At 46.4% G+C, this 18,603-nt stretch overlaps 1 protein-coding gene across 20 annotated transcripts in view; it reads left to right on the top strand.

Annotated features, from left to right (window-relative positions):
• Nucleotides 1-18,603, top strand: part of R3HDM2 (R3H domain containing 2) — a 162,553-nt gene that overhangs the window by 140,247 nt on the left and 3,703 nt on the right. For 13 of the 20 annotated variants that reach the window (XM_044227336.1, XM_044227332.1, XM_044227329.1 and 10 more), the window contains 9 exons: nucleotides 444-676; nucleotides 2,611-2,786; nucleotides 6,592-6,693; nucleotides 9,021-9,263; nucleotides 9,810-9,936; nucleotides 10,202-10,362; nucleotides 10,837-10,991; nucleotides 12,731-12,831; nucleotides 18,138-18,307. In XM_044227336.1, coding sequence (XP_044083271.1) covers nucleotides 444-676; nucleotides 2,611-2,786; nucleotides 6,592-6,693; nucleotides 9,021-9,263; nucleotides 9,810-9,936; nucleotides 10,202-10,362; nucleotides 10,837-10,991; nucleotides 12,731-12,831; nucleotides 18,138-18,307 — 1,468 coding nt within the window. The remainder of the gene's footprint in view (nucleotides 1-443; nucleotides 677-2,610; nucleotides 2,787-6,591; nucleotides 6,694-9,020; nucleotides 9,264-9,809; nucleotides 9,937-10,201; nucleotides 10,363-10,836; nucleotides 10,992-12,730; nucleotides 12,832-18,137; nucleotides 18,308-18,603) is intronic. The other 7 variants (XM_044227341.1, XM_044227338.1, XM_044227337.1 and 4 more) reach the window with 1 other exon arrangement.

Raw genomic sequence — 18,603 nt, 5'->3', positions numbered from 1 at the left:
TAGTAACTTCTAGGAGTCCTTTTGTTTTAAGAACTCCTAGAAGGAAAAAAAAAAAAAAAGAAGAACTCCTAGAAGGAGGTGATACCCCTCTGCTCCCACTATCTCCTGCATGTGTGGGATCCCTGCGGGGGCAGGGGAAAAGACTACAGCCAATCTCAGCATCATGTATATGGTTTCCTGTCCACCTCTGGTCTGATGTATTGAATTAGTTGCCAGTGCACTGTCTTCCAGATTTGCCTCTGTGTTCTTTGTTACTGTACTGGATCTTGTTCTGTCTGCTCCCGGCAAGTCTTGGTGGCCAGCCAACTAACAAGAAATCAGTGTCCAACCTCCTCCCAGCCCTCACCCCTTCTTTGTTATTGAAAGAATAGAAATGAACTCTCTCCTAGCTCTTCTGCCGAAGTGGTAGGTGGGGGGTGCTCTGACCACTGTGGTCTCTGCAGGGGGAACCGTGAGGGGCTGAGCCGAACCTCAAGCAGCCGCCAAAGCAGCACAGACAGCGAACTCAAATCCCTGGAGCCACGGCCTTGGAGCAGCACAGACTCCGATGGCTCTGTCCGGAGTATGCGGCCCCCTGTCACCAAAGCCAGCAGCTTCAGTGGAATCTCTATCCTCACCCGAGGGGACAGCATCGGGAGCAGTAAAGGTGGCAGTGCAGGAAGGATCTCCAGGCCAGGTACTACCGCTTCTGTCCTTCAGTGTTATGATCATCACTTCTTGCTTCTCTTCGGCAAAACGTCACTGATGTTTACTTTTAAAGTAAACTGATGTTTACTTTTAAAACCCCTGTCCCAATATAGTGTCCTGGAAAACTAACACAGTCAGATGAGGAGAAATTTGATTTCTTGGATCCATTGTTCTTTTGAGTCCCCTCTCTGATTTTCTTTCAGACTTTCTTCCCTAATTAGAAACGAACAAACAAACAAAAAAAAAGAAAAAAGAAAAAAGAAACGAACAAACAAAAGATTAGGATTCAATTATTTTATCTTCTTTCCGACCAAGGTTAGGCATCCCTATCAGCCCAAGTTCAAGTTACATACTAAGATGAGACTGATTTGCTTTCATTCTGTTTTTATAGAGGGGTGTTTCATTCTGAGTTCATAGAGGGGTGGTAGAGCAGAGAAACCCTTGGCGTCCAGCTGTTTATAATCAGTTGGTAGCGGCCAGTAAGCCAGAACTGCATGCTTTGGCTGCTTCTCTGGAGCCCAGCCGCTGTGGAGGAGCCTGTGTTCTCCATGCCAGCCTTGGAGCCACCCTCCAGCTCTCCTGACGTGCTGTATAAGCTTCTCCACCTATTCCTGTTGTGCTCTTAGCAGGGGGTGTTTAGCTCTTTATACCCAGTGGGCCTCTGTTTCACCCTCCTCCCACCTCTAAAGAATTCTTGCCTCTCATCCCAGAAGTTCTATATAGTCTTGTCCTCAGAAGACCTCAGTAGTCATGAATATTTTGCTTCTGTTAGGTCTCTGCTGTCCTTCTCTGTTACCTCCTCTCTAACTCCACTGCCTCTGCCTTTATCTGGGCTTTGTCTTCTTTGGTTCATTATGACACTAGCCCCCAAGCTGGTTTCCCTGCTCCATGCTCAGCCCTTTTTAGCACCAGTTTTTAAGTTCAAAATATAGATCTAATCATGGCAGTCCTCCCTTTAAAAATGTCCATGTTTCTGTATCCCCTGCATAATAAAAACCAGATGACTTAATGCAGCATTTTTTCCTGACCCCGGTTTGCTACTTTGGCCTTACTTCGGGATATCCTTCTTCCTCTTGCCCTCTAGCCATTGGTTGGATATGGTATTAGCTTCATCCCCTCTTGGTCTGAGAAGCCTTCTCCTCACCCTTCAAATCCATTTCTCTTCCCACTTCCTCTTTAAGTGAATTACTGCTTCTTCATCCTTGCTGCCATACAACTTTGTTCGTATCACGGATGCATCCCTTATTCTTATCAGATTTTAATCATTGTGTGTGTGTCCAGCTCCTGTCAGAAGATCCTGTGCTGCTTAAGGGCAAGGACTGTGTTCTCTTTACCTTTGTGCTCTCAGTTCATTGTACAATGCCCAACACATAGCAGATAGTCAGTAAAAGTATTTTACGTGAATACGTGGCTTGGAGAGGCTGAAAATGGGGAGAATAGTTGGGTGACAGTTGTACTTGTGTGTGTGCACAGGCGAGTGCTTGGAGAGGCAAGGTTGCCTTCTCAGCAACTTTTATGAAATGCAGCAAGTTGAAAAGAAATCAGAGAGAAGATAAGTCTATCAAGGGATCAGGAATCTGCACCGTTCATGTTTTCAACTGTCTAGTCATGACGGACAGATTCTAGCCCCCTCAGGGGAGGTGCCTTGGCAGCCTCACATTTCGTTCAGTTCTGAAATCCAACATCGATGGGCAAGGTATTTACTGTCCCTGGGGAGGAGAAACCTGCTAAGATGAGGACTGCCATCAGCAGGGCAGCTGAAATGCATCAGTGCTCATGAGCGGATCTTCCCAAGACAGTGGGGGAATGGACAGAAGGGAAGTGAGGAGAAGCAGCAGGGAAGGAGTAGAGCCCTGCATCTCCAAGGATGGCATGATCACGGCTGGTGCTTACAACTCTTGGTGGGTCTCCTCTTTGCCTTAGGTATGGCACTAGGTGCCCCAGAAGTGTGCAGCCCGGTCACCTCATCCCAGTCTGTCCGGGGCCTTCTCCCTTGTACTGCCCAGCAACAGCCACAGCAGCCGCCACAGCCGCAGCTTCCTGCTCTCCCACCCACGCCTCAGCAACAACCACCCTTGAATAATCACATGATCTCACAGGTGAGTCACCAAGCAGTGCCAGAGCCCCCTCCCCTCGGATCCTGGAAGTACAGTTGTGTGTATTGTGCTGTGGGTGGCAGGAAAGATCTGTTGGACACCTGCCACTCCCTCCTCTGTGTCTTGTTTGTTAGTTGTGGGGAGAGAGGAGTGAGGGCAGGGGTTTGGCCCGAGTGCTTTTAGAGTCAGTCTGGGAGCTTTTTGCTTCCTGTTTCTTGCTCTTGCTGAAAACTACCAGTGGGATCTTTTACCCCATTCCACATTTCTGCTGTACCGCATCTCCCTCTGTGTCCTGTGTAATTAGCAAGACGATTTTGTTCACTGTATCCACAGATGGAGCTTGAAGAGATCACAGCTCCCACCATAACTGACTGAATGTGTTCATGGGACTGTTGAGCCCTAAACACGTATTTATGAGTCGGGGTTTGAAGAAAGGAAATATACTCAGGACTCCTGCCATACATATGCTGTGAGGCTCAGAACTCCCCCAAATTGTCTTTGTTTCCCCTGTCATGAAAGAGCTCTTTCTCCTTCTGTTGCTGGACTGATAGAGGTTGATTCCAAGTAGGGTTTGAGTGAAGTTTTGTTTCCGTGGAGATCATGCAAGTCACCGGCATCAGAATCAGTCCCTATTCTAGACTGGAACATTCATGTTCTGGTTTAAGTCTCCTTAATACTCTGAGGAAAGCTGCACTGAGGGCTTCACTTTCACTCTTCTCCCTGTGAGTAGAGCTGCCCAGGAGTGGAGCCCATCCTGTGTCCTGGCGTGTCTCTGGTGGCACGGTCTACTAGTGGGAAGCCCATGTCTGCACTCCGCTGCCACAGTGTTTCTCATTTCAGCTCCCAGGCTCCCTCACCTCTGTGCTCACTTAGTCCCGCTTGGCCTCAGATTTGTCTCTTCCATAGGTAAAGCAAGCAAATCACAGACACTCATTCCCCAAAAACTGGAAAATAGACTGGAAGGAGCCCAGGATGGCCCAGTAGTACCGCATTCTGATATTGTGATGATCTGGGAACCCTGCTTTGTATCTTAATGTGACCCACATGCAGATCATCCCAGGTCTTTCTCTTGGTCCCTAAATCATTTTCTCTGTAGTCCTGACTTCCATTCTTGTTCTACCACCATCTACCTCATTAAGTCCCTTTCTTACCAGCTTACCTCCCTCCATATTGAAGTGTGCCGTGTGTGTGCTTTCCCTGACAGGTCTTCATTCAGACCTGGAAGTGGGCGCGCCTCTCTCTGGCTATTTCCTACTGCATTTTGGTGTGTGTGTGTCTCTTGTCTAAGGTGGCAATATTTGCATTTTCTAAAATGTTGTATTTTAATACAGCCTTGCTCCCTTTTCTCCTTCTTTTGGTCTTCAACTGCCTCCTCCTTCCACCCATATGTAGAAACAGACAACAAAAGAGGGAGGAGATTAAAGAGACTAGAGAATAACCATTTGGGGCTGAAAGAACTTTAGAGTGTCTAGGTGACTGGCCCTAAATCCCAAACTTTTACTTATTCTGGCCCTGCTTCTGGATCATGAGGGCCAATGGGTCAGTCATGGGTATTGACTGGTCTCCTGCAGGATGTCCAGTACTAGTTAGGACCTGAAGGTTGAGACAGGGGAGCATTATTTGTTACAGAGATTCTGTTCCCTCAGAAATTTGTAGCAAGAGGCATTTGCACCAGGCCTTTGCACAGTGCTGGCTGAACTATGCTAAACTTTCCATTCTTGGCAGGCTTCTGCTGTCAGAACAGACCTCCCTGTCATGTGTCAGTAGAACACATGAAACCAAGCAGTGAGGCCGAGTATTAAAGGACCAGTGGCTACCTTTTCCCTTCTTCACCTAAGATCGCGCGGGACCTCTTGAGGAAGAGCCCTCTGGGAGTCTAGTCAGGCAACCAGGAGCCGGTGATCTAACCCAGAATTCACCAGCAGGTGGCAGTCTTAGCCCTCAGGGCCAATCTGGCTTCCCCATGGTTTTTTGGAAGTTCCCTAGACCTGGATTTTGAGATTCTCTGAGAATCTGTAGCTCTGTAGCTGAGGATAGTGGTGGAAAAACTTAAAAATAGCACCGAGACCCATACCTTTACCCCTACCCTTTCTCAGTCAGAAGAGGCCTAAGAGAAGAGCATCATTTCTTCCTTTTTTTAAAAAAAAAACAACTCAGAACTCACAAATGTGAAGAAACAGGTAGCTATACCTAGGCCACCTCTCTGCCCCCAGAGGATATGAGACCTGAAGCACAATAGATCCTCTCCTGAGAGAAAGAAGAGGATTAGGGTAATAGAAAATGGGCTTAAAAGCCACCAGCACAAGTAGCTCATGCTGAGCAGCCCGTTATATTTGAAATGGCTCTGGCTTACAGGCATGAGGGATGGTGGGAAAGCTGGGAGTCTATCACAGGGCCTGCAGCATCTCCCCCAGGTCACACAGTGGATTCTCAGTAGCTTTTTCCTAACCAAGATGATTTAGATTTTATTAATCCAGGTAACAGGAGCATTCTCTATTTTGGAGGTCTTCTAATTCCTGGATTCTGCCTCCAGAACTATTAGTCCCCTTTGTGAAACAGTCTCCCCTGAGGTATATGTCAAGAGATGATATTGATACCTTGGGCCCCCATACTTCTAAATTTGAAAGGAGGGTAGAGAATCATACAAACAAAAAAATGTTTGTATAATAATATTTAACTTCTTCCTTCACCTGCTCCATACTGTTAGAGTGGACTGGAAAGAATACGTGTCAGGCCAAACTAGGTTCCCATCCACCTCTGCTGCATTAGCTGTGTGATCCTGGATGTGTGATTAAATTCCTCTGAGCCTTACTATCTTAACTGCAGATACAAGTTATCACATCTGCCTATGGATTATTATGAGTCTTTAATGATACTACGTATGTAAATGAGACTGTATATAAATGTTACTTCCCCCACCCCTTCCTAGCCTCTCTCCTTTCTTCCACCCCATCCACCACCAAGGGCTAAGGCTGGAGAACTGATTCTCCAGGAGAGGTGATTGAAATGGCCGGAGGGGAAGAAGAGAAAGAAAAAAGAACTTCCCATTAGTTGGTTTAGAACACATCATGTTCCTCATAAACAAATCTTCCTGCTTGAGGCTAGTGAAGGGACTGAAGGAACAAAATCTACAGTAAAGCTATTTATATTTTATTCCAAATCCCTTCCCGTTTTCTTACGTGGGCATTTTTCATACTGCCCTCACAGCCTGGAGGAGCACAGAACAATGGCAGAGCAGGAGGAAGTAGCTGGAACCAGGCATGAACTGGCTGTTTTTTCCTTCCCTGCCCTTGGAGGGACACGATCCCTTGTGAATGAGCACTTCCTCTTGGAGTGCTGTGGTGTGAAATCAGGGGCTTGGCTGGGAAAGCTGAACCAGACCTTGGATAACCTCTCCTACAGAAGCAGGAATCCCTTCTCAAGTGGGCATTCAAGGAGGGTTAGGATCATGCTCCCCAGGAATCGTGTGTTCAGAAAAAGTGCTTTGGGAAAAGCTGTGTTTGGAATCCTAAGATTGCTCACAACAGCTGCAGAGTTCTGAGCAGCTAACGGGGTGCAGCATGCCCTGCCACGGGTGTCTCCAGAAGGAGAGATTGCTTGTTTGCCAGAGATCCCAAAGCCGTCAGCTATCCTGGGCTTGCTCTCCAGTCTGCTCAGCGGCCTCGCTATTCACGTGACATTTTTTTTTTTTATGAATAACCGTGTTGTTCCTCCCCTTTCCCTCCCTGCCTCTGCTCCCCTCCCCCTACCTCTCCCTGTACCTCCCTTTTCTCTTTCCTGTTCCACATGCCTCTCTGCTGGTCCACAGCCAGTCCCGGCTCTGCAGCCCTCTCCGCAGCCTGTTCAGTTCTCTCCAGGCTCCTGTCCCCAAGTCCTTCTGCCAGTCTCTCCGCCCCAGCAGTACAACATGGTATAAACTCTGTTCCCCTCTATGTCATGTCCATGTGTGGCCTGTATCTGTGGTACGTCTGTGGGGTCCATCTGGGACAAAGTAATTGCGCTTTCAGGAGGGCCATGTTAAAAGGCGTTTCTTCTTAAGCAAAGGACTAGCACAGGCTGAACTATATTCCATTGCCGTGGCCTCATCACCGCACTTTAGGCATCAAAAGATGCCTAAGTGTAAGACAGGAGCAGAGTTTCAGGCGGGGGACAGAATGGGATATTGCTCTAACCTGGGCTTTCTCATCACTCTCCCGTATGCATCCTCATCTCACCCCCTCTCTGGACGTGTATGAACTCGCAGAACCCAGTTTATCTTGTGTAGGCTGGTTTTCTATAATTTTTTTGAAGATAAAAGCACAATTGCAGAATTCTCTGGCATTTACTGGTTAAAAACCTAAAATGTTCCTCTACCTTACTGTGTTATTTTATATTAAAAAATAGCCACTTCCAGTGCATATAGCACATGCTGTTTTAATTGTTTGTACCCTCCCTACAAATCCTGTGAAGGCCTAATTTACTTCATAGTTGTTAACTTCTGTCATGATTATGAGAACCCTGGTTGTGTGTGTGTGTGTGTGTGTGTATCACATGGTCTGATTTTTCACTAGAATCCCCTCTTTCCTTCCATCTCTCATCTCCATTCTGAAAAGTTCTGGAATATGGTCCTCAAAAAAATCTGCAGTCTAGTCCTCTTACCTATCCCTGCCCACTAAGGTAGTGAAACAGCTAACTTGAAGATCAGATTCCTAAAAATTAAGTGAAACCATAGGAAAGCATTGTCATTTATTTCTACTAGTTTGTTTTTCAAAAGAAGTCCTGTTCTTACACTTGCGTGCGTGTGTGTGCATGTGCCTCTGCATGCATGTGTGTGTGAGTGTGTGTGTGTGTGAATTACTGTCCAGGAAGCAGAAGGAACAGGGAAGTTAACAAATTCTGACCTATCATCATGTAAGTGAGAGGTGGAACACCGTCCATCTCTCTTGCTGCTTAGAGAAGAAGGCTGAGAGAGGAGGCAATTACAGACTAGCCTGTCAGTCTCCTTGCCCTCCAGCTCAGCCACTCAGCCTGGCCTCCTTTCAGAGGTGAGAATTGGAAGTCGTTCCTGAAGGGCAGGAGAACTCTAGGCAAGTGTCAGAGAACAGAGGTGGAAATGACCTCGAGAGGAGGGAGGAAGGAGGTAAACAGCAGGAGGGGGAGCCCACTAGTCCTTTGACTGGATAGGCAAAGCTGAGTAGCCACATGAACCTAGCCATCCCTAGTCCACTCAAGGTGTTATTTAGGTCCTTTATTATAAAAACAGGATCTATGGCAACATAAAGCCTTTTGTATGGTTAGAGACATGAGGGAGGCACAGGAAATGGAGGACTTAACAATCTTTTTTTTAACCCTAATTAGTTTGTCCTATCTTTTCTATATATATAGAAAGTTGTGTTTTTGCTCCCATCTCTCCAGAACTAATTCTGATTAAAGTCATAGTGAGAGTGGCCATTGTCATCTCACATGTGGTAAGGAGTCTTATTCTGGAGTTGGGCCTCAGACACCCGTTCAGTTAATAGTAGGGTTGGTTTGTTTTTTTTTTAAGATTTTATTTATTTGACAGAGAGGGAGATCACAAGTAGGCAGAGAGGCAGGCAGAGAGAGAAGGGGAAGCAGGCTTCCTGCTGAGCAGAGAGAGCCTGATGCGGGGCTCTATCCCAGGACCCTGAGATCATGACCTGACCCAAAGGCAGAGACTTTAACCCACTGAGCCACCCAGGCACCCCTAATAGCAGTTTTTTTTTTAAAGAGTTTATTTTTAAATATCTCTACACCCAGTGTGGGGCTTGAACTCACAACTTTTAGATCAAGAGACTGAGCCAGTCAGGCACCCCCAGCTCACAGCAGTTTAAAAACACCACATGAGGGACGCCTGGGTGGCTCGGTTGGTTGGACGACTGCCTTCGGCTCAGGGCGTGATCCTGGAGTCCCGGGATCGAGTCCCACATCGGGCTCCCAGCTCCATGGGGAGTCTGCTTCGCTCTCTGACCTTCTCCTCGCTCATGCTCTCCCTCACTGTCTCTCTCTCTCAAATAAATAAATAAAATCTTTATTTAAAAAAAAAAAAAAAAAAAAACACCACATGACAGAGGCTTAGGGCTAAAAACTGCCTCCCAGAGAATGGAGACAGGAGTATCCCAAATTGGTGTAAATAAAGAAGGCTATAGAGAGGGTTGCTCTGTCTGTCTTTGTGTTGAAGCCAAATACAGGGGTCTTAATATGACTTGAGTCCTCAAGTCTCCCTTGCTGTCTCAACAGGCAGAGGACCTCAGCAACCCCTTTGGACAAATGAGCCTTAGCCGCCAAGGTTCTACTGAAGCAGCTGACCCATCCTCAGCTCTGTTCCAGCCCCCACTTATCTCCCAGCACCCCCAGCCGACTGGCTTCATTATGGCTTCTACGGGACAGCCCCTCCCCACGTCCAGCTATTCCCCTTCTAGTCATGTGCCACCTACTCAGCAAGTTCTGCCGCCCCAGGGCTACATGCAGCCCCCTCAACAGGTGAGCAGCACGGGCTCCCACCTTAAACCACTAAGTCAGTTTGTCCACTATTAATAATCTTTCTTTCCTCATCTAGTTTACGTAGATCAGAGGGGATACCTGTCCCCACTTCCATTTCCCCACCTTGCACTTGAGTGTTGTCTTTCTAGTCAGAAGGTCATCCTTCTGTATAACATAAGTCATTCCTGTTCTGTTTCAAACTTGTTTATTAATGTTGCAATTGCAGGTCCAAAAACATCTCTATTTACAGATTTCTCACCATTGATGCTGAAGCATTTATTGATTTATTGGTTTAAAGATTTTTTTTTTATTTGGGGGCTGGGGTGGGACAGAGGGAGAGAAAGAATCTCAAGCAGGTGCTGTGCTGAGTGCAGAGCCCAACTCAGGCTTGATCTCACGACCCTGAGATTATAACTTGAGCTGAAATCAAGAGTCAGGTGTTTAAACTGACTTAGCCACCTAGGCGCCCAGACCCTGATGCGTAGTTGGCGATGTTGGGGTTGAATTTAAGGAAGCATCTCACATATCTGTTTCCTTTCACCATAGATCCAGGTTTCTTACTATCCCCCTGGACAGTATCCTAATTCCAACCAGCAATACCGACCTCTGTCTCACCCGGTGGCCTACAGCCCCCAACGTGGTCAGCAGCTGCCTCAGCCATCCCAGCAGCCTGGTAAGAGGAACTGCTGGGGTAGGGGAGCATTAAATAGGGGAAGGGCAGAGACTAGGACAAAGACAAGAAGTACCTTCCTTGGTTTTGTTTTTGTTTTTGTTTTTGTTTTTAAAAAGGCACAGGAATGATTAGTCCCAAGAGGGACCTAGGATCTCCAGAAAAAGAAAAGGTGAAATAGACAGGAGAAAGAAAATCACTGAGCAAGTGTGACCTCCTAAACATTGTTGAGACATGCTAATGTCTTCTCTGCCTTGCCTGTCCCTAGGTTTACAGCCCATGATGCCTAACCAGCAGCAAGCGGCTTACCAAGGCATGATTGGGGTCCAGCAGCCACAGAACCAGGGCCTGCTCAGCAACCAGAGGAGCAGCATGGGGGGCCAGATGCAAGGCCTGGTGGTTCAGTACACTCCACTGCCTTCTTACCAAGTGGGTGCATTCAGCACTGGGAAAGATCACCCAGTCCTTGGGATGAGGAAAAGGAGGACAGTCTCCCATGTCATCCAGTGTGACAACTCTGACACTAAAATACTGTTCACTTTCCCCCTAGATTTTGTAGGTGTTTTTCCTTTGAGAGCCCAGAGAGTCTGAGAAGATGGTCTTTATTTAAATTGTTTGGTCTTTATTATATAGCTGTGCAAATGAGTATATAGCCCAGAAAACTAGGATCTAAAGGAAGTCAGGCTCCTTTCTCTATGTCAGATGCCCAAGGGAGGTGTTTGGAAAAGAAGGAAGTGCAGAAAGCTCTGTACGCATTTCCTTTAGGCAGATGAGGAGAGTAGGAGGAGTCTGTAAAGGTAGGGAAGGAAGTCAGTGTCCTGGTCTGGTGATGACTTACTTGGCCATTCTCTGGATGAGCTCATTAGGAGTACAAGTGGTCATTCTTTTCTTATTTCTGCCCAGGTCCCAGTGGGTAATGACTCGCAAAATGTGGTCCAGCCGCCTTTCCAGCAACCCATGCTGGTCCCTGCGAGCCAGTCTGTGCAAGGGGGCCTCCCAGCAGGGGGCGTACCAGTGTACTACAGCGTGATCCCACCCACTCAGCAGAACGGTACAAGGTGAGGACTCCCAGAGAGTTGGGGCACATCTCCCATAGACCTTCCGCAACTTTCCAGTGACCTAAGAAAAGAAGGGCAGGGGTTAAGATTCCAGTGGTGCCCTAAAGCAGGTAGACTATGAGGGAGTTCATTCTTCTTTTCTCTTTACTGTTTTGACATTTGAATAAGAACTGATCAGCAGAAAAAAAAATTCCTGCTTCAGAGACAAAGGCTTTATGATGTCCCCAGTTTTTTTGTTTTTCTTACCAGTTTTTCAAATCAGTGGGATTTAGAACTATGGTATAGAGACTGCTCATCATTAAAAGAGGCAATTTGGAGTATATATATATGTAAATTTTTCTGTGTACCTCTGTTTATATCCATGGATGAATCTCTGTCTTTTTCTGTGTGTCTGCTTGTGTGTGTGTGTGTGTATCATAGTATAGGTTATAGCTGATAGAATTTTAGAGGTCAAAGCCACCTTAGAAATATTTAGTCCAGGGGCCTCTGGGTGGCTCAGTGGGTTGAGCCTCTGCCTTCAGCTCAGATCATGGTCTCAGGGTCCTGCGATTGAGCCCCACATTGGGCTCGCTCCACAGTGGGGATCCTGCTTCCCCCCCACCTGCCTGCCTCTCTGCCTACTTATGATCTCTCTCTCACCTGTCAAATAAATAAATAGATAGAAATATTTTTATTTCTTTTTATTTTTTATTCTAATATTAGAATAAAATAATTATATTATTTTTATTTTTTTATTATTTTTTTTATTTTTATTTTTTTATTTTTTTAAAGATTTTATTTATTTATTTGAGAGAGAGAGACAGTGAGAGAGAGCATGAGCGAGGAGAAGGTCAGAGAACGAAGCAGACTCCCCATGGAGCTGGGAGCCTGATGTGGGACTCGATCCCGGGACTCCAGGATCACGCCCTGAGCCGAAGGCAGTCGTCCAACCAACTGCGCCACCCAGGCGTCCCTAGTTATATTATTTTTAATTATATATATATTTATTATATAAACTAAATAAAATATTTTATTTTTTACTCTTTTTATTTTATTTCCACTCCCCCTTTTTATATTTTCTCCCTTCTTTTATAAATGAGAATATTCCAGCTAGGTAAGAAACATACTCAAAGTCAACCAGCTAGTTAGAAGTAGAGCTGGTTAGAAGAAGAGCTAGTTAGAACTAGAAGTCAAGTCTGGGCCTACCTATATGTATGTCTGTGTTTCTCACAGTATGTATGTTCACTTCTCTTTTTGTATGTATGTCTCCATGTTATCATGAGTACTGGGGGGAATTCCCCATTTGTCTTTAGGTAACTCTGTTTGCCATTGTGTAAATATCCTCAATCAGACACCTTCTTAGTTCTTTTTCACCCGTCTCGCTCTGGCACTGTATGTCTGTTTCTGGCACTTTGTGTTTTTCAGAGTGTGTGTGTTTGTGTGTGTGTGTGTTTGCGCGCGCGCATGTGTGCACGTGTATGTGTCTGGTGTTTCCACACTGTTGGGAAGAGCATGTGTCACTAACATTCCATCTGTAGCACTGATTAGCAGCTTCCTAATTGAAAGATGATCAAGTACAAATATATATAATTAACTTTGAACTGATGAGTGATTTTAGAAATTGCACGGCAAATTGGTCTGGGAATGACTGGCTGCTGCCTGTACTTCCCACAGGGGAGGCCCGGAAAGCAGCAGCTGTTTGCCAGGAGCTGTGCTCCTCCCTCTCCCACTTTAACCCTACTCTCTTTTCCACCCCTCAGCCCTTCTGTGGGTTTTCTGCAACCTCCCGGCACTGAGCAGTACCAGATGCCTCAGTCTCCCTCTCCCTGCAGTCCACCACAGATGCCACAGCAGTACTCAGGTAAGAGGGTAAAGAACTGGAGGTCTCGGGTACCGGCCAGAGCAAACAGTGCTAAAGGGATTGTGCTCTAGAGCCAGGAACGACAAGACAGTTAAGGGATTGGCTCTGTTCCCAGTGTAGCGCCACCATGAGGAAAGACCAGGGTCCTTACTGGTGTTTTCCAGGGGTGCTGAAGTTGACCTCTTGAGAGGTAAGGCTGGTTGCCCTGTCTCCATCCCCGGGAAGCCACATCCTTGATTGGGTTCCTTGTTTTCTTTCTTTCTTACTTTTTTTTTCCTCCCTGAATCCAGCATTACACTCACTGCTCTCATGCCTTTGAGACATGAAGTGTTTACCTTTGTCTGTTGCACTCATTCTTCCTATAGACAGCTTTACTTTTCTGTTGGGAGTGTGAGGGAGGCTGATAAAATGCTTTTTAAGTCATATCTTAGATTTGTTTGGCAATTTTTCATATATGCTCACATACATTGTGTCATTTTAATTCTCACCACAACTCTGTGAAGACGAGATTTAGGACTTGAAGAGGATAAATGACTTGCCTGAAGTCAAAATCCTAGACCTTGAACTTGGGTCTTTTGCTTCTTCATAACCCATCCTGCACCCTCAATATCACACCTTCAGCAGGTCTCTGTACTCTTTTCCTTCCCCTCCAGTGGGAAAGAAATGACTATCAGGTCAATAGCTAAAGACCATCTTTGAAGCAGCCACTGTCAGGTGAATAGGCTGATGCCACGCAGCCTCTCACTTTCCGCCTTTGCCAGGAATTCTCCCAACACCCTTGTTTGTAGCCCTTTCACCCCACTCTGGCATAGCATTACACTGCAGCTAAAGCAGTTTCAGAGGTTCTCCAGCCTGGCGAGGGGAGAGGGTTGAGAGGTGGTATCTTTTTTTTTTTTAAGATTTATTTGACAGAGATCACAAGCGAGGCTTGATCCCAGGACCCTGAGATCATGACCTGAGCCAAAGGCAGAGGCTTTAACCCACTGAGCCACCCACACGCCCCGAGAGGTCTTAATGCAGTCTCCAGACATCCCCATTTCCCTCTGTTGTGGGAATATCAGAGTGCCCTCTTCTGGTGAGAAGGAAGTATTTTGACAGTTTTCCCCATTTTAGAAATAAGGTTTTCACCTAAGAGTTTTTGCACTCTGGTGTTAAATGCTGTGGAGTGGATTCCAGAATTAGTCTTGTTCATAAGACATGATCAGTTCTTACCTTCAAGGAGCAATGACTTCTCCCTTCATTCAGACCAAACATGACTGTCTCACAGGCTGAGAGGTTTTAAATTCAACAGCCTTTCCCCTTTTATTACGTTACTGGTCTCTCTAGCTTTTTCTCCTAGTGTCCGCCAGCGGCATGTGATCTTGAAATTCCCAGCGGGATATGGAAATTGTAGAAACCAGCTCCAAGAACCCCTGTAGCCTCTGGTGGTGGTTGCTACTCCAGGGCATTTTCTCTCTTGTTTGTTAAAACAAGTGTGGGCATGTGCATATGGGTATATTTGTATGTGCATTTTTATGTGAATCCTTAGTGGTATCTCAGTGTATGTATTGGGTCTCTGTGGTTGTATCTCTTCATCTTCAAATACAAGGTCTTCAAATCCAAAACAAAGCAAGTGAGAAGAATTTTTCACCACTTACTCCAGACTTAATGCTGGGTTAAGCAAACTGGAACAGCTCTTTTTCTGAAAGTTGGCAGCACTAGAGGTCTGGGCTGGGATTGAAAGGAGGTCATCTCTGCCCTGCTAGAACCTCCAAACAAGCGCTCTTCCCAAATCAATAGAAACGGATGAAGCCCTCTTCATCTTCTAGTTCCCTTATTTCAGAATCTTCTGTTATATGTCCTTTCTTCCAAACTACCCTGATTGATGGATCTTAGGCTCCTCTGACTGATCCCTTGTACTTTTCCTAGGTGATGGGACCCTCTGTTCCACCCATGTCACCTAAGAGACCATATTCACCATATCATTGATTTTAAAAGTCTTCAGTCTCTGCTTTTGGAATTATAAGAGGAGCTGGAAGAAAAAAACAAGTGTTGCTTCTTCCTTCCTTTTCAGTTTACCCTTTACTGGGAAGATAGAAAGCCAACATAGCCCACAAGGGCTGCTATGTCACCTTCAGAGGACATTCACCCGCCCTTTTCCCATGTAGCAACATGGTCACTTTTCCAAAAATAAAGGCAGGGATTAAGATTGGCTGTTCCTGGAACAACTGTTCAGGCTTATTAATACATTTTTGTAGTTGTCCATTGTACCCCCAGGCCTCGACCTTAATTCCTCCACTGTGATATTAGACAGCACTATAACCCCAGGAAGCACTTTTCTTCCCACTGAAATGATGGCCTATGGCCCCTTGAGGTTTCTCCAGAGGAGCTTGTCTGCAGAGGAGGCACACAGACATGAAATGGCTGTGATACACACAGACTCCCCGCTCACAGGACACAGCGCATTGGCCGGAGTGTCATATGTACAGAGATAGCCTCTCACAGACTTACTGGCTCATTTTGTAGCTGAGGGGATTCCAAAGCAAGACAAACACTTTCCTCCCCCACCCACTGAAGATATTCCTTTCCTTCCCCCAAAAAGGAGAAAAACACTAAGGTACTATTGGATTGTATCCTGTAATATGGGAAAGATGCCTGTGGATATTATTTTTCTGGACATTCCTTTCCATAGATTTGATTCCTCATGGTAAGGAAGAAGGCTTATCAGTCTTCTATCTCAGCGATTTAGGAAAAAAAAAAAAACAACTAAACAAAAACCAATTCTGGTAGACATAAATGTCATCTGTTTGTATTTATGCGGTTTGCTCTGCCCAATCGACCTTTCTGCCCAGGTTTAATGATGCCACTTAAAAAGCCATTCACACGTCCCCTCTCCTTTCAGAGCTTTCAGGCTGAAATTGATTTCCTTATTCAAGCCCCTTCTCCCCCTTCCTGCTTCAACCCAGGCTCCTTCCCCCAACCTGATTACATGGAAGTGCTGTCACTAGGTAGTAGGGTGGTTTTTCTCCTTTCTTTCTTTTTTTTTTTTTTTTTTTTTTATTGCCACGTCCATTAAGAAGTAGCGACAGTTCAGCTGTTAACGGATGCCACCTGCTTTTGGCTTGAGGAAGAGAAGCATAAAAATCAGCTCATGGGCGGTGTAATGCTATGTGTCCCGGCTCAGTGAAAGAACAATGCTCCAGGCCAGCGGGGGAGGGCTTAGTGTGAGGAGGACCAAGGCTGGGACTGAAACCCTAGCTTTGGTTTTGTCGGGATCAGAGAAAATAATATGAAGACTTTGTTCTCTTTCCCCCTCCCCTTGAGCCCTCTAATAGCTCCTTATGGCTACATGTTGGTATTAGAAAGAGCTTCCACTGCCTTGCTTATGCCCATACCCTACACACTCACATGTTCCCCCCACCCTTTCTTGGCCTGAGGCACTAGGCTCAGATTATGAGCTGCCTTCTAGAAAGCTGTAGATTTGATTATTTTTGCGTTGGCCCCCTCAGGTAGCAATGAGGTGTTTGAATAAGGTCAATTGCAATTTTGTTGGTAGAGGATGTTGGAGCAGGTGGGGCTCTTTGGATGGGGAAAGAAAATGCCCAGAGCAATTATAGTAAGGGGGGAGTTGTTAAATGTATGACACTCCACAACTATTCGATTTTCTGGTGGCCCTTCTACAAGCCATGCTGATGAATACCCTGTCCCCTGTGGCAGAGGATGGGCAGAGGCGAGCCTGTCGCTCTGAGTATTTGTGCTCTCTGATTAGATGAACCCAGAGGGTGGGGGCCACAAATTGACTGGAGAATAGGGCACGACAGATGCTGTGTCTCCAGAGCTGCTCTCTCAGGCCTCCCGCCGCTTCTTTTCCTTCCCTTTGACCGATGCTACCTGAGAAAAGCAATCATGCTCACTTCTCAGCATGACTGGTGCCCAGGGCAGAGGCTGCAGCGTTTTCCGTCCCAGGAAGCAGTGTGACAACGGCAGCAGTGGCAACCTCAGAGCACTGAGCCATGACAGTGGCAGCACTGCGGCAGGTTTTCAGGCTAGCCACCCAGTCCCATTTCTCTCCTGCCACACACACATGGACTTAGCCTGTCCCCCATCAGAGATCTCACCTCAGAAGTCAAGAGCAGATGCTCTGGCTGGACAGTCCCCTGTGGAGAAGCAGAGCTCCTGCCCGTCCCTTCCAGCAGGGACTGTCATTCAGACTGCTTCTCCCTGGTCCCTTACCTTGCTTTTCACCGTGAAGATGATTCAGGACTTAATGTTCTTTTACACTGAGCTCTTTGCTTCCCCCAGCTTGTGACAGGGTAAGGCTACCCATGGTTGTCTGTGCTAAAACCTCAGGATCACATCCAGTCATCTGAGCCTGTCAGCGAAACCTTCAGAGAGTCTGACCCTCCCACTCAGTTGCCGCCATCACAGCTCTAATTCAGAACATCATCTTTCTTTTTTCTGTGGCTTTCTAATCCGTCTTCCTGCCTCTGGTCCCTCCCTCCCTTCAGCTGTTTTGCATCCAGCCACTTGAGTTAGCTCTATGGAGTTCTGTTCTCAACACCTACAGGATAAAGATCCTTACTAGAAAGTGCTTCAAACTCTGACACTAGCTGTTGGCTTAATGTGTGACTCCCTGATAGACTGTCCATCCTGTAAGGGCAAGGACACTTTTGTTTGTTGTACTCCGAGTACCCAGCGTAGGAACTGGCACAGAGTAAATGTTCAATAAATGCTGAGTAAATGAATGAACATATCTCATCTCCTACTTCCCCTACACAATCCCTATGCCTCAGCACCTTGAATTATTTGTCATTTCCCAAATATGACATACAGCTTCATGCCATTCCCACTTCAAACAGTTATTGGCCTAGCTTAGGGTAGCGGTGTGCACTCATCTTCTCCAGAGCAACCAGAGATCACTGACCTATCTGCAGCCATTACCAGAAAAGCCTACACATGCCTGCAGCCCTGGCCCAAGCCCCAGGCTGGGACCTATACCTTGCCCAGACATTTAAGCAATCTGACCTGGGCATTTGGTAATACCCAACTTTGACAGAATGAAGTAGTTTTCTGCCAAGCATACCAAAGTGCCCCTCACCAGGTGAAGGCTAGGGGACCCATGTCTCTTCCACTTACACTTTTCACTGGTTTGGGGAGAGGGGAGTCAGACACTAAATCAGCAACTATCTCAGATTCCTGACAAGACACAGTTTAAGTGACCCTGAGGCGAGTGGGTAGATTGCTTACTGGCTTTCACACTCAGGGTTAGTCGGAAGGTCAAAATACAGTTTGAATTGACAACTAATTCCTTTCTTCCTGCGACTCAGGAGTGTCACCTTCTGGACCAGGCGTGGTGGTCATGCAGCTGAATGTCCCTAATGGACCCCAGCCTCCCCAGAACCCATCCATGGTCCAGTGGAGTCACTGTAAATATTACAGCATGGACCAGCGTGGGCAGAAACCCGGAGACCTATACAATCCTGAGAGTAACCCCCAGGTGAGTCCTGCAGCCCAGCATTGTCTTGGCAAGGAGGAGACCAGATTCTTCTCGGAGAATAATCTTTGCCGTTGAGTGAGCAGCCTCTTCTACTTGAGTTTCCCTGGGTACTCTTCGGGGGGAATCATTAGATCTGCTTGCAAGGAACCTAAGCTCTAAGGGACACATACTTAAAACACTGTGTCAAAAAATGGATATTAAAATAATACAGATCGGGGCACTGGCGTGACTCAGTCCATTAAGTATCCAACTCTTGATTTTGGCTCAGGTCATGATCTCAGGATCGTGGGGCTCTG

Source organism: Neovison vison, chromosome 12 (assembly GCF_020171115.1).
Source record: "Neovison vison isolate M4711 chromosome 12, ASM_NN_V1, whole genome shotgun sequence".
NCBI classification, from domain to species: Eukaryota; Metazoa; Chordata; class Mammalia; order Carnivora; family Mustelidae; genus Neogale; species Neogale vison.
Note: the sequence above shows the minus strand (reverse complement) of the source record. Positions and strands in the feature narration are given on the sequence as shown.